The 12,388-nt window shown below is 48.8% G+C and overlaps 2 protein-coding genes across 2 annotated transcripts in view; one reads left to right on the top strand and one right to left on the bottom strand.

The window, feature by feature from the left end:
- The window catches only part of Tecpr2 (tectonin beta-propeller repeat containing 2), an 82,005-nt gene that overhangs the window by 58,461 nt on the left and 11,156 nt on the right, over positions 1-12,388 (top strand). The gene's annotated exons all lie outside the window — the stretch shown is intronic.
- The window catches only part of Ankrd9 (ankyrin repeat domain 9), a 25,700-nt gene continuing 18,605 nt past the window's right edge, over positions 5,294-12,388 (bottom strand). Inside the window, exon 4 of the mRNA XM_027946745.3 lies at positions 5,294-6,341. Within this exon, the coding sequence (XP_027802546.3) occupies positions 6,301-6,341 (41 nt within the window). The 3' untranslated portion in view covers positions 5,294-6,300. The remainder of the gene's footprint in view (positions 6,342-12,388) is intronic.

Below are 12,388 nucleotides of genomic sequence, written 5' to 3'. Positions count from 1 at the left end.
ATTGCTTAGGGCCTCACTAGGTTGCTGAGGCTGGCTTTGAACTCTCAATCCTCCTGCCTCAGCCTCCTGAGCCATTGGGATTACAGGCATGTGTCACCATACCTGGCACTGTTTTATACTTGTTTTTTGTTTGTTTGTTTTTGGTTTTGTTTTTTAAAGAGAGAGAGAGGAGAGAGAGAGAGAATTTTTAATATTTATTTTTCAGCTTTCGGTGGACACAACATCTTTATTTTATTTTTATGTAGTGCTGAGGATCCAACCCAGTGCCCCATGCATGCCAGGTGAGCGCGTAATCGCTTGAGCCACATCCCCAGCCCTATACTTGTTTTGTTAACATTTTTCCTACATCATTTATTTTTTTTATGCTATTATAAATGGAATTGTTTTCTTTGTTTCAGTTTCAGATTGTCCATTGCTAGTATAGGTTTTTGTATATTGACCTTGTGTCTGGAAACTGTACTAAACTTTCTAGATTTTATTTTATTTTATTTATTTATTTATTTTAAAGAGAGAGAGAGAGAATTTTAATGTTTATTTTTTAGTTTTCGGCGGACACAAAATCTTTTGTTTGTATGTGGTGCTGAGGATCGAACCCAGGCCGCACGCATGCCAGGCAAGCACACTACCGCTTGAGCCACATCCCCAGCCCACGTTCTAGATTTTAATAGTGTTTTTTATTTGTTTGTTTGTTTGTTTTCTTATGGTGCTCGGGATTGAACCCAGGGACTTGTGCGTGTGAGGCAAGCAGTCTATCAGCTGAGTTGTATCCCCAGCCCTAAATTTTAATAGTTTTTTAATACACTCCTTAGAATTTCTAGTATACAGAGTCATATTTTAAAACCAGCCATAGTGGTACATACTTGTAATCCCAGAGACTTAGGAGGCTGAAGCAAGAAGATCGAGAGTTCCAGGCCAGCCTCAGGAACTTAGCAAGACCCTGCCTCAAAATTAAAAGAAAAGGGGGGCAGAGGGGATGGGACTGTAGTTCAGTGGTAGGCCCTAGGTCAGTCTCTAATACCACACACATACACACACACACAAAAAAAATTGATATTGTCCATAAATAAAGATAATTTTAACTTCTTTTCCTTTGTGGCTTTCATTTCATCGTCTTGCCTAGTTCTTCTGTCTAGAACTTCCTGCTCAGTATTGAAAAGAAGCAGCAAGAGTGGATGTCCTTGTCTTATTTCTTTTTTTTTTTTTTTAATATTTATTTATTTATTTTTCGGTGGACACAACATCTTTGTTTGTATGTGGTGCTGAGGATCGAACCCGGGCCACACGCATGCCAGGCGAGCGCGCTACCACTTGAGCCACATCCCCAGCCCCTTTGTCTTATTTCTTATCTCAGGAGAAAATCATGCAGTCTTTTGCCATTAAATGTTAGCTGTATGGTTTTGTTTATTGAAGTTCCCTTCAATTCCTGGTTTGTTGAGAAAAGGAACTGACTTTTGTCAAATGCTTTTTCTTTTTTTTAATGGTATTGGGGTTTGAATCCAGAGACTTAGACTTGCATATAACTCATCAGGCACTGAGCTACATCCCCATCCTTTTTTTTTTTTTTTTTTTTTTTTTTTTGAGACAGGTTATATTGAGTTGTTCAGGCTATCCTTAAACTTGAACTTGTGATTCTCCTGCCTTAGCTTCCCAAAAAGCTAGGATTACGTTGTGTGCCACCACACCTGGCTTTTTCTTTGTCTATTGAGATTATCACGTGGGGTTTTTCCTTCGTTAATATGTTGTATCATATTGATTGTTACATGTTGAACCATAAACCACATTTTCATTCCTGGGATACATCCTACTTGACTATGGTGCACACCCTGGTCAAGCTGTGAACCTGGTCTGCTCAGGCCTTCCTGAGGAGGGTCTTTACTCCCACAGTCATGAGGGACAATGATCTTTGGTTTCCTCTTTTCCTCATGGGTTTGTCCAGATTTGGTATTAGGGCAGTTCTGGGCTCATAAAATACGTTGATATCAGTGTCCCTTCCTCTGCTGGTTTCTGGAAGAGTTTGTGAGGATTGGGGTTGATTCATTTTAAGCAATATTAGAATTTCTCAGTGTTTCCATGTAGACCGAGGCTTTTCTTTGTGGGAAGTTTCTGTTTTTAGTTACTGATTCAGTCTTTTTGCTATTTCTTTTGTTTCAATATGAGCAGCTTCTGTTTTTTCAGGAATTTGTTCATTTCTTCTGTTTTCTGATTTATTGGTGTTCACTTGCTTATAGTATTCTCATAATCCTTTTTATTTTGATAAGATGGATAGTAACATCCCTTCTTTTATTTTTGATTTTAAAAATTTAAGTCTTTAGTTTTTTATTTTGAGAAGGGTCTTACTATGTTGCTAAGGCTGGTCTCAAACTTTCAATCCTCTTGCCTCAGCCTCCCAAGCCACCAGGATCACAGGTATGCGCCACTGGAGCCAGCTCTTTTCTTTTTCTTAATCCAGCCACAGGGTTTGTCAATTTTTGTTGATCTTTTCAAAAAACCGTCTTTTGGTTTGACTTTGTCCCATTTTTCTGTGTCTCATCTATTTCCACTCTAATCTTTGCTGTTTCTTCCACACTTTCTATGCACAGTGCTTTGCTTGATAGTGGCATTCCCCTGATAACTCTAAGCATAGGTCATGATTGTGTGAGACCATGGGAACATGGTGCTATGGAGAACATGTGGCATGGCAGAGCCACGCTAGGGTATGTCGGGAGCTGGTTTGCAGAGTGTACTGTGGCAGAGAGCATTGTCGAGCGGTTGCTTCATGCTTGTGCCTTGCCTCACGCCTTCCCCAACAAGCCAAAGGCCAGGACGCAGGAGACTAGAACAGGCAGGGTCTGCAGGCCACAGTGGGGCTGGGGCCACCCTGTCCTCTGTTATATGCACCTCTATGCAACCAAGGAGCCACAGGGGCACCTAGCAGTGGGTTTATAATGAGGGCATTTCTGTTCCTATCTCCATTAGATTCTAGAATAACCTCTAGGAAGTAAAACATAAAGAGGGAGAAAGCTTCAGTTGGAGAGATGTACTAACTGTGGTGATCTACAGCTTGCCCAGGAAAATGACCAAAGTAGAGCAAATTTACATGAAAGGACCTCAAAGTCGTGCTTGGTAGGTAGGCTGTTAAACATTAACTATTTCAAGTAGAAACTAGAAACTAGAGCCACGCTTTCTTTTCTGGTTAGCTTTTAGCATACTTCTGAAGAAATTCACTTTGCCGTAGAATTTGCAGATACAAGAGGCTTTTCAAATTGGTTCCTGGGGGGAAATGTTAGGCTTTATCTGTGCACAAGCCTTCACTGTGTGCTTCTCTAAACACTGCCTTGTCCTTGAGCCTGCTTTTTCCCAGAATGTTGACAAACCAGGGGTGGCTCTCCTTGCTTTGCAGGAAACCTGTTACTCAACAACCTGTCCAGCGTCACAGCTCTAACATGATGCTGGGCCCATCCTAGGGCCCAGGCCTGCCCACCAGTAGATGCCCCTGCTGAGGTTCCCTATGATCCTCTGTGGGACCCTTCTGAGGCCAGAGGTACAAGGGTATAAGGGATGCTCACCTGGTGTTGACGTTGCACTATAAGCACATCACCCCCCAGTCCTTATGACATTTCAGCTAGAGACTGTTCCTGACCTCACTCAACGAAGGAGAAAACCTCAACTCAGAGAAGAGGCTCAGAAAATGGTCTGAGATTTCATCACTAGCAGATGGCAGAGCCGGGATGCAGACCCAAGTGTGTGACACCCTGACTTGGTTCCCGCCTCTGGCTCTGAGGCTCAGGGCTTGCGCCAGGACACTGCAGACGCCATAAGAGAAGGCATGGTGGCACAGCTCAGGCTCAGTGACCTCACAGGTGATATTGCAGGATGAAGCCTAAGGAGTCTTTCTGCACAGGGCCCTAGAAAATGAGTCCAGGGAAGAGAGGAGAGACGAGGATTCAGTGACAGGTGCTGAGGGCTGAGGGCGGCCCCAAAGAGAGCGTGCTCAGCCTGGGAGTGGCCCTGGGCCATCCCAGCACCACAAACAAAATAAAGGATTCGAAAGTCAGAATACTGCCAAGTGCTAGGAAATAAATAGGGCATCACATTTGGTCCTCTGTGTCTCCTCTTGTTCTGTCTCCCTGGAGGCCACATCTGCAGTTGAATCAGAGATGGGAGCAGGTCAGTAGATGCCAGAGGGCACGTGAAGTGAAGCAACAGGAATGTTTTACATCAGCAGCTTCTTTATTATTTTTGTTTCCGGTGCTCTGGCAAAACCTCTCCCTCTGGTGGTGGTTTTGGGGAGACGTTTCAACAACATACTCAAAGCGAATGATGCAGGCCTAACATTTGGAAGGGTTTGGAGGGAGCATTTCTAGTGGTGCATAGCGTCTTGGAGAGCAGAGCTTGCTGTTTCAGTTAGAGAACCTCCAGTTCACGTTTACAGCACCTCTGTAACCAGCATAGTTGGCAGAGGGTCTTTCACAGCACTCAGGCCTGTGGGCCTCAATGTAAGAGAAGACTGCTTCAGGGGGCTGGGGATGTGGCTCAAGCGGTAGCGCGCTCGCCTGGCATGCGTGCGGCCCGGGTTCGATCCTCAGCACCACATACAAACAAAGATGTTGTGTCCGCTGAAAACTGAAAAATAAATATTGAAATTCTCTCTCTCTTCTCTCTCTCTCTCCCTCCCTCTCTCTTTCTTTAAAAAAAAAAAAAAAAAAGACTGCTTCACAGCCCCTGTGTGCCCTGAGCAGGCCTCGCTTCCTCCCAGTGGCCATGCTCTCGCCCGCTGTGGCCGAGGTACCTGTTTCCCATGTGGATTGACACTGTCACTGAGCTACATCCCCAGCCCTTTCTTTTGTTTGAGATAGGATCTTACCATGTTGCCAGACTGGCCTTGAACTCCTAGGATCACATGCTCCTCCCACCTCAGCCTTTCCAGGACCACAGGCCTATACCACACTCGGCAAAGGACCCAGATTTTATGGTCAGTGTGCAGCCTTTCTGCTCCAACATATCCCTCTGACCTCCTTGCCGTAAAACCCTGAATCCCTGCAGGTCTCCCTCTCCCCTGCACCTCCACAGAGAATCTTAGCACACTAACAGGAGACCTTGGAAGACAATCGCCTAGCCACCTCTTTCTGTAGGTGAGGATCCTGGTTGTGCCAGCAGTCCTCAGCCCTCATCCTGGAGGCCCACATTGCTGGGGCCAGGGACTCAAGAGCAGCCCCATCTGGGGACACGTAGAGGCTTCGGTGGAGACACATAAACCATTGACTAGATTTTTTTTTTTTTTTAAAGAGAGAGAGAGAGAGAGAATTTTTTTTAATATTTATTTTTTAGTTCTTGGCGGACACAACATCTTTGTTTGTATGTGGTGCTGAGGATCAAACCCGGTCTGCACGCATGCCATGCTTGAGCCACATCCCCAGCCCCATTGACTAGATTTAAAGAACTCCTGGTCCATATGTTTGTGGAGCTGGGAGTCGAGTGCCAGGGAACTGGCCAGGGCAAGAGTGCCCCCAGGGTCTACAGGTAGCCAGAACACCCTTCCAAGGGCTGTATTGATAGGACGGCAGGCCAGAGTGTGTTCCAAGCAGAAGGAGCATGAGACACAGTCTTGGCCTGGAAGATACCCTGGCCCAGGAACAGGCGGGGCACCCAATAGGAGGCTTGGCACTGTCATCTTGATACCCATTCAGGGACACTGGAAACTCAAAGCCAGGTTGAATGGCCTGGTCCCACCGTTTGTAAGGAAGGAAGGAGCTTCGAGCCTGTGACGGGTTTCCTGGGGACCCCCTGTGTGGCCGTTGGAGAAGACATCTGCTGGACATGGAAAGGCAGGAGCCATAGAGCTGAAGAAACACTTGCAAAATTGCAGGGACAGGGCCAACGCCAGCCAACTGAGAAGGGACGCACGAGGGCTCCAGGAGAGCAGTGAGCCGAGCGTCAGCAGGTTGGATCAGGCACCTGCAGACCTCTAGGCAGGGTTGTCCACCGATGGACCAACATTCATGAGAGTCAGGCTGAAGGTCCAGAAAGGTAGGTGTGGTCAGATCTCTGTGCCGGCAGGCGCACTGGTCCAGGAAGAGCAGAGGCCCGCAGAGAACCCTGAAGGGCCACAGGGCTTTGGGCCTGGGCCCAGGAAAGGAAGCCAAGGCAGAGTGCATGGCGGATGGTAGGAGGAAAGTGGGAAGCCGGTTGTGAGGCTGGGGCATGGGTGGCCATGCGGTGCTCCTGCCATGGCTGGGCAGGGCCCCTGGATGTGGCCATCTGGAGGTTACCCTGTTTTAGTTAAGTCCCCAGGGGATTGGACTGGAACAGTGAGGGCCAGAGTTATGGAGCTACAGCGAAGACTCTTCCGCTGACTAGCAGTGCTGTGGGAGAGGAGATGGCAAAATTAGGTTTGGTAATGTATTTTATTTAACCCAGTATATCCAAAAAGTTACCATTTCAACTTGTAATCACAGTAGTTTAAAAAACCAAGGAAGGGCTAGGAGTACAACTTAGTGGTGGAACACCGGCCTGGCATGCATGAGGCCTTGGGTTCATTTCTCAACACCAAAAACAAAAAAACTGCCAGAGCCTCTCCCTGTTGGTGCTGAATCTTTGAAATGTGCCATGTGTTTTGCGCAGACAATGCAGCTCAGCTGGGTGGCCTGTGGTATGCTCAGGGGGGCCTCTGTGCCTTGTGCTGCTATCCCAGACCGGGCAGCCTTAGGTGCTGGCTGGAGGTGGGCACCAGCTGCCCTAGTAGGCATGGGTGGCTTAGGAGCTCAGAGGCGTTGAGTCTGGGTGCTGCAGGAGCCCAGCTCTTGGCCACTCGCTATCCTTGTTGGCTTTCTCCTTAATGACAGATTTCAGATGGTGCAGAGGTGCCTAGCCTGTGGTTTGGGAGGTCTGCCTGGCCTACTAGTGAACAGCAGTGTTTGAGCAGTGCCGGGTCAGTACGGGGGTCAGGCTGGACCAGTAGTGAGGCTCAACACCTGTGTGCCGAGCAGGAGCCCCCAGCTGTAGGGCTGGCTGCCCGAAATGCAAGACTGGGGCTTCTCTACTTAGGAAGCAGAAGGGGGCAGGTATGTCCCTAAAATGTTCACCAACACCTGTTGGGAGATGTGTATGTCAGGTCACAGCCAGAAGCAGGAAGGGCAGAGAAGGAGGATGGGAAAGCAGATCCCATACAAGCAGCCATTTGGGGCCCAAACCCTGTGGCAGGGGAGATACTGTGGAGTGGAGGGAGCACAGGCCGCAGCGCCAGACAGCCCTGGTCCATGGCCTCGACTTAGCCTCTCTGACCTTCCATCTTCAGTTCTGTGACGGAGGGACTATGGTTGGGACTGGGATGATAATAAAAACGGATGAGCCAAAGAAAAAGAAATACAACAACACAGTTGTGTCTCATAGTCATCGTCCTGAGAGAAAAAAGCCATGTCTCCTGCAGCACTCAGACTCACTGCCTCTGAAATTCTAGAACAGCAAGACAGAATGTATCATTGGTGGAAATCAGATCCATTGTCGCCCAGTAGGGAAATGATTGGCAAGGGGCAAGAGGCATTACTAGAGGGAGTTCCTGAAAGCTCAGGCAATGGCTGCCTGAGAATTGCACATTTATTGCATGCAAATTTTACCTCAGGAAAACATATTAAACAAATACCAGGCTCTGGTTAATGACTTCCGTGTTGGAGTAATTAGGGAGAGAAGGATGTTGATGTCTGCAGTCTGCTTTGAGGTGCATCTAAAAAGGACTGTGGATTGGTGGATGGGTAAACAGATGAGGATGTACACGACAATCAAGTGCAACCAGCTCAGAGGTCCTCACCTGTGATCCCAGCTACTCCAGAGGCTGAGGTGGGAGGATCATAATTTCAAGCCTGCCAGGGCAACTTAGCAAGACCCCATTTTAAAATAAAAAAGGCTGGAACCAAAAAAAGAAGAGGAGGAGGAGGAAGAGGAAGATGGTGGTGATGATGAGTGACTCAAAGAGGGGGCAGCAGATTGGGGGAACAACCAGGAAGGAAACACCCAGGGTCCTGCTCCAGTATCTGTGTCTCCATGGTCTCATCCCTTGGTGACTGGACCAGTTGTCTATACGTGTGGCTCAGTGCCATGTCATCGCAGTCGGAGTCCAACAGTTACGTTGTCAGCGGTTCTACAGGGTATGCTGTGCTCCCTGCCCTGGAGAGCTGCTCTCCATTTGTATCTCTGGGTAGCTGCTACAGGGGCACCTTTTTGTCCTTCCCCCGGGGTTTTTAGTTGACTCCACTGGCAGAGGAGAACACAAGGCTCTTACACCCCTCATCCCCAGTCCTGCCCCTGCACCCTGTGACAGGAGGGAAGGATGAACCGCACTGATGGCTGCTTGCCTGTGCCGTGTCTGCTTTCCTGGACTTGATGACCCTCTCTGTTGCTCTTCCACCTTCAGCCCCAGACCTCTGCCTCAACACATTTGGACACCCCAGGTGGTCTGTTTTTTGTTGCTGAAATCTCTCCTGGGTCCCATCGGCAGGCTACAATCTGGCCTGGTCACCCTCTGCCCCACCTCCTTCTTGATGGAGCCCTGTCTCCATCAAGGGGGTGCCTCTGTTTTGGGGGGGTATCCTGCACTTTGTTCCAGAGGAGAGGCTCACAGGAAGTAACTTTTGGAAAAACTTTTGGACATCTTTCATTGACCTTCACCCTCAACCTGGCTGGTTATACCAGGTTGGTGTCAGTTTCCATTAGAATTTTGAAAGTCTTCCCCATCAAGCCCTTGCTACCAAGAAGATTGACGCTGTTCTGACCCCTGATTCCTGGTATTGGACCTGTTCTTGCTCTCTGTAGTTGCTAGCTCTCTTTGTTCCTGGTGTGCCTTAGCGAGGACCTGTTTCCATCCATGTGCTGGGCCCACCTCACACAGCCTGTCTGTCCCACCTCTCTGTCCTCTCTGTTGGATTTGCTCTCACTGGGATTCTTCCTTGCTGGTGTGGGCTTCCCAAACTGCCTGCACTCTCTGTAGCTTTTCCCCCCTATTTTTCATCTCATGCTTTTGTCCACTTTCTCAGTGGTATCTTCCTTGTTATTTTTCCAGCCTTTCTTTCTTTTTTTTTTTTTTAAGTTGTTGATGATCCTTTATTTTATTATATGTGGTGCCGAGGATCAAACCCAGTGCCTCCCCCCATGCCAGGCAAGCGCTCTGCCACTGAGCCACAGCCCAGCCTCTCCTGCAGCCTTCTGTCAGGTCATTTCCATGATCACACTTCAGTTCCTGTTATTGTTTCATGATTGTAAAGTCTTCTCTTTTGTCTGAGGATGTTTTGTTTCTTTGTTCTTTTTAGGGATAATGACAGAGAGTGTACTTGACTCAGAGTCTAACTCATCTTGGGTAGGCTGCATTCTGTGGTTGTACGTGATATGGCGCTTGCTGGCTGAGCATTCCTGTAGGAACGTGGGACCTGAGGAGTTTTTAAAGTTTCTTCTCCCCTCCTGATTTCCTTGTCCCCCATCACACCTGCTTTGTCTCTTCTTAGTCTTTTTCATGGCAGACACTGACTCTCTTTAGATGTTGTCGATCCTTGGTTGTAAGAGTGAGGCGCAAAAGGGCTAAGCTCTGCGGCAGAGGGCTTTTAGCATGCAGAACAACCTATCCTAAGAAACACTGCCTCCTCTAGGATGTTGGGCTCTGGCTCTCGTCTCTGATCTGGAAGGTGGCAGTTCCTAGAAGAGGACATGAGTGCTCCTCCCTGCGGCAGTCCCCTCCTCTCTCACTTTTGCTTTTGCTTTTTTTTTTTTTTCCCCCAGCACTGAGGATGGAACCCAGGGCCTCTCAAGCACTCTGCCCCACCTAGCTGCACCCCAGCCTTTTGTAATTTTAATTTTGAGACACGTTTCACTAGTTGCCCAGGCTGCCCTGGAACTTGTGATTCCCTGCCTCAGCCTCCTGTGGGGCTGGGATGACAGGTGAGCACCAGTGGCTCCTTCATCAATCTTGAATGACTCATACCCAGTGGGTAAAATGAAGACCCAGAGAGGCATGTGTGCGCCCCAGTGAAGCTGCCAGAACGTGGGCTGGGGTAATGTGGTTAGTGCGTGCATCGCAGGCATGAGGCCCTGAGTTCCATCCCCATCACCACAAAAAAAAAGCTGCAAGAACTGGAAAGACTGACAACAGAGTCCCTTGCTGACCTTATGACCTTAGAGAAGCTGAGTTCATAGGTCACCTCCAGGACCTTTCCCTTCCGGGCTTCACTTATCTGGTAGGCCAGCCAAAGCCTGCCTGGTGAGCACACAGGGAGCAGAGTCTCAGGCTGGGATTTGTCAGCATCTGCCACGTGGCACATCACCCCAGTGGTGTCTGGAGCTGAACAGAGGTGGCTGTTGGCTTTGCAGCCCCTGCTAGGCAGGAGGCCTGCCTGGGGGTCGTCCTCTAGCACATTCCCTGCAGTCAGCAGATGCGTTTTCTTGCTGGGTTCTGGAATCACATGTAGGACCAAATGTGAAGGCCTGGGCACACCCTTTGACTGACCTTAATACAAGGCTGTTCACGCTGATAACTGGTTTTCAAGCTTATCCAAACTAGGAGGAATAGACCAGAAGCAGGAAAAGGATCTGCTACAGGGAAAACACAGAAGGACTAAAAAGACCAAATAGGGGGCTGGGCTGGGGCTCAGCGGCAGAGGCGCAAGTGCAAGGTCCTGGGTTTGATCCTCAGCACCATGTAAAACTAAATAAGTAAAATAAAGGTATTGTGTCCAACTACAACTAAAAAATAAATCTTAAAAAAAAATTTAAAAGACCAAATAAAAGAAAGTATAACTACCACAGGGGCCAGTAACAAAGGACCCCACAAACCTACACTCTTTAGTGGCTCCTGAGGTGACAGCATCAGGGTGAGACCCTGAACTCCAAAGGAAAATAAAGTTCAGTATTTCACTTTTTTTGAGGGGGGTGCTGGGAATTGAACCCAGGAGTGCTTTACCACTGAGCCACATCTCCAGTCCTTTCTATTTTTTATTTTAAGACAGTGTCTCACTAAGTTACTGAGGCTCACACTTGCAGGCCTCCTGCCGCAGCCTCCCAAGTCTCTGGGATAACAGGGGTGTGCCACTGTTCCTGGTTGTGTCCACACATTGTAAGTGGATTAAAGGAATGAAAAGAAAGGGAGGGAGGGAGATAACATTACAGGGAAAAGAAAAGGCAGCCCAGGGGGCTCCACCCACCACTTGCCAGGCAGAGCCGTCTGGACTGGGGGTCCTTCCAGCTAGGGTCTTCCCAGTGTGGCTTACGCTGTTGCTTGGAAGCTTGCTGGCCAGTGACTTGGTGCTGCTGCCACACGCCTATGAACTTGTCTGCGTCCTCAAAGTAATCTAGATAAACTTAACCTTTGACTGTGAACTTCTCACCGGTTCCTTTGTTCCACCTGAGTTAACTCACATTCTGGCTGGGGGAAATGTGTGTAGGGGTGTGCCTGTTTGTGAGGGATTGTGTTTTGTGCTACTGTGTGTGTACACACACGTGTTGAAGCGCCTTGTGATAAAGATTTATCCTGTTAGAAATTCGAAGAACTCTGGCTCCAGCCCACACGGTTGAGCTCCAGGCTCACTCTGACCAGGACAGGTCCCATCGCCTCTCAGCATCCTTTTGATCAGTTCTCTCCTGTGAGGGAGCTGGGCTTCACTGTCATCTGGGTCCCTTTTGGCCCAATATTTGTGAGCCCTAAATCACAGAAGAGCCAGCCTGTTAGTAAGAGATCGTTTTCTCTCCAGCCTAGAGGTAATTTAACTGTCCTCCCTTTTCAAAGTATTGTTGGGATCTCAGTTGTGCTGTCCTCTGGTTGCTAATTCATTAAGCTGTAGGAGCAGTGGAAATGCAGAGCGTGGTCCCATTCTTGGAGCAGGAGATACCCAGGCCCAGGGGATCACTGGCCCTAGGAAGGAGCCTGTTGGGAGCCACTGGGGCTGGCAGGTAGGCAGATGCATGCTGGTGCCCATGATCAAGGCAGCTCCCCAAGGAGGAGCCCGAAGCCATCCTGCTGACACCAATGAGGGGCCAGGGCTACGTGAGGCCTTGGACCAGGCAGCATAGCCCTGCCTGTGGTGCCTGTGGTTCAGTAGATGCCAGGGGAAATGGTCTCCAGTGAGAGCCACCGGCTGGGACCACATCCGATCATGCCTTGCCACCGTGCCTACTACAGAAAGGGGCAGCAGCAGCCTCTGGACAGTGTCCGTGGTGGGTAGAGTCCCTTCTCCTGGCAGGGAGTGCCAGGTTTGCCTGCACTGCTAGAGCTGGGTCACCACATACTGTCCACTGACTCACAGACAGGCTGGCCCTGTCCAGGGTGGACCATCTCCTCATAGCTCCCCTTGTCCAAATGAAGCGCCTGACACTCAGACAAACTCCTAAACCCGAGAACCATTTCTGTGGTCCAGGCTGCTGCATGCACCTGGAA

Source organism: Marmota flaviventris, chromosome 2, assembly GCF_047511675.1.
Source record: "Marmota flaviventris isolate mMarFla1 chromosome 2, mMarFla1.hap1, whole genome shotgun sequence".
NCBI classification, from domain to species: domain Eukaryota; kingdom Metazoa; phylum Chordata; class Mammalia; order Rodentia; family Sciuridae; genus Marmota; species Marmota flaviventris.
The sequence above is the reverse complement of the archived record's forward strand: the minus strand, read 5'-3'. Positions and strand labels throughout refer to the sequence as shown.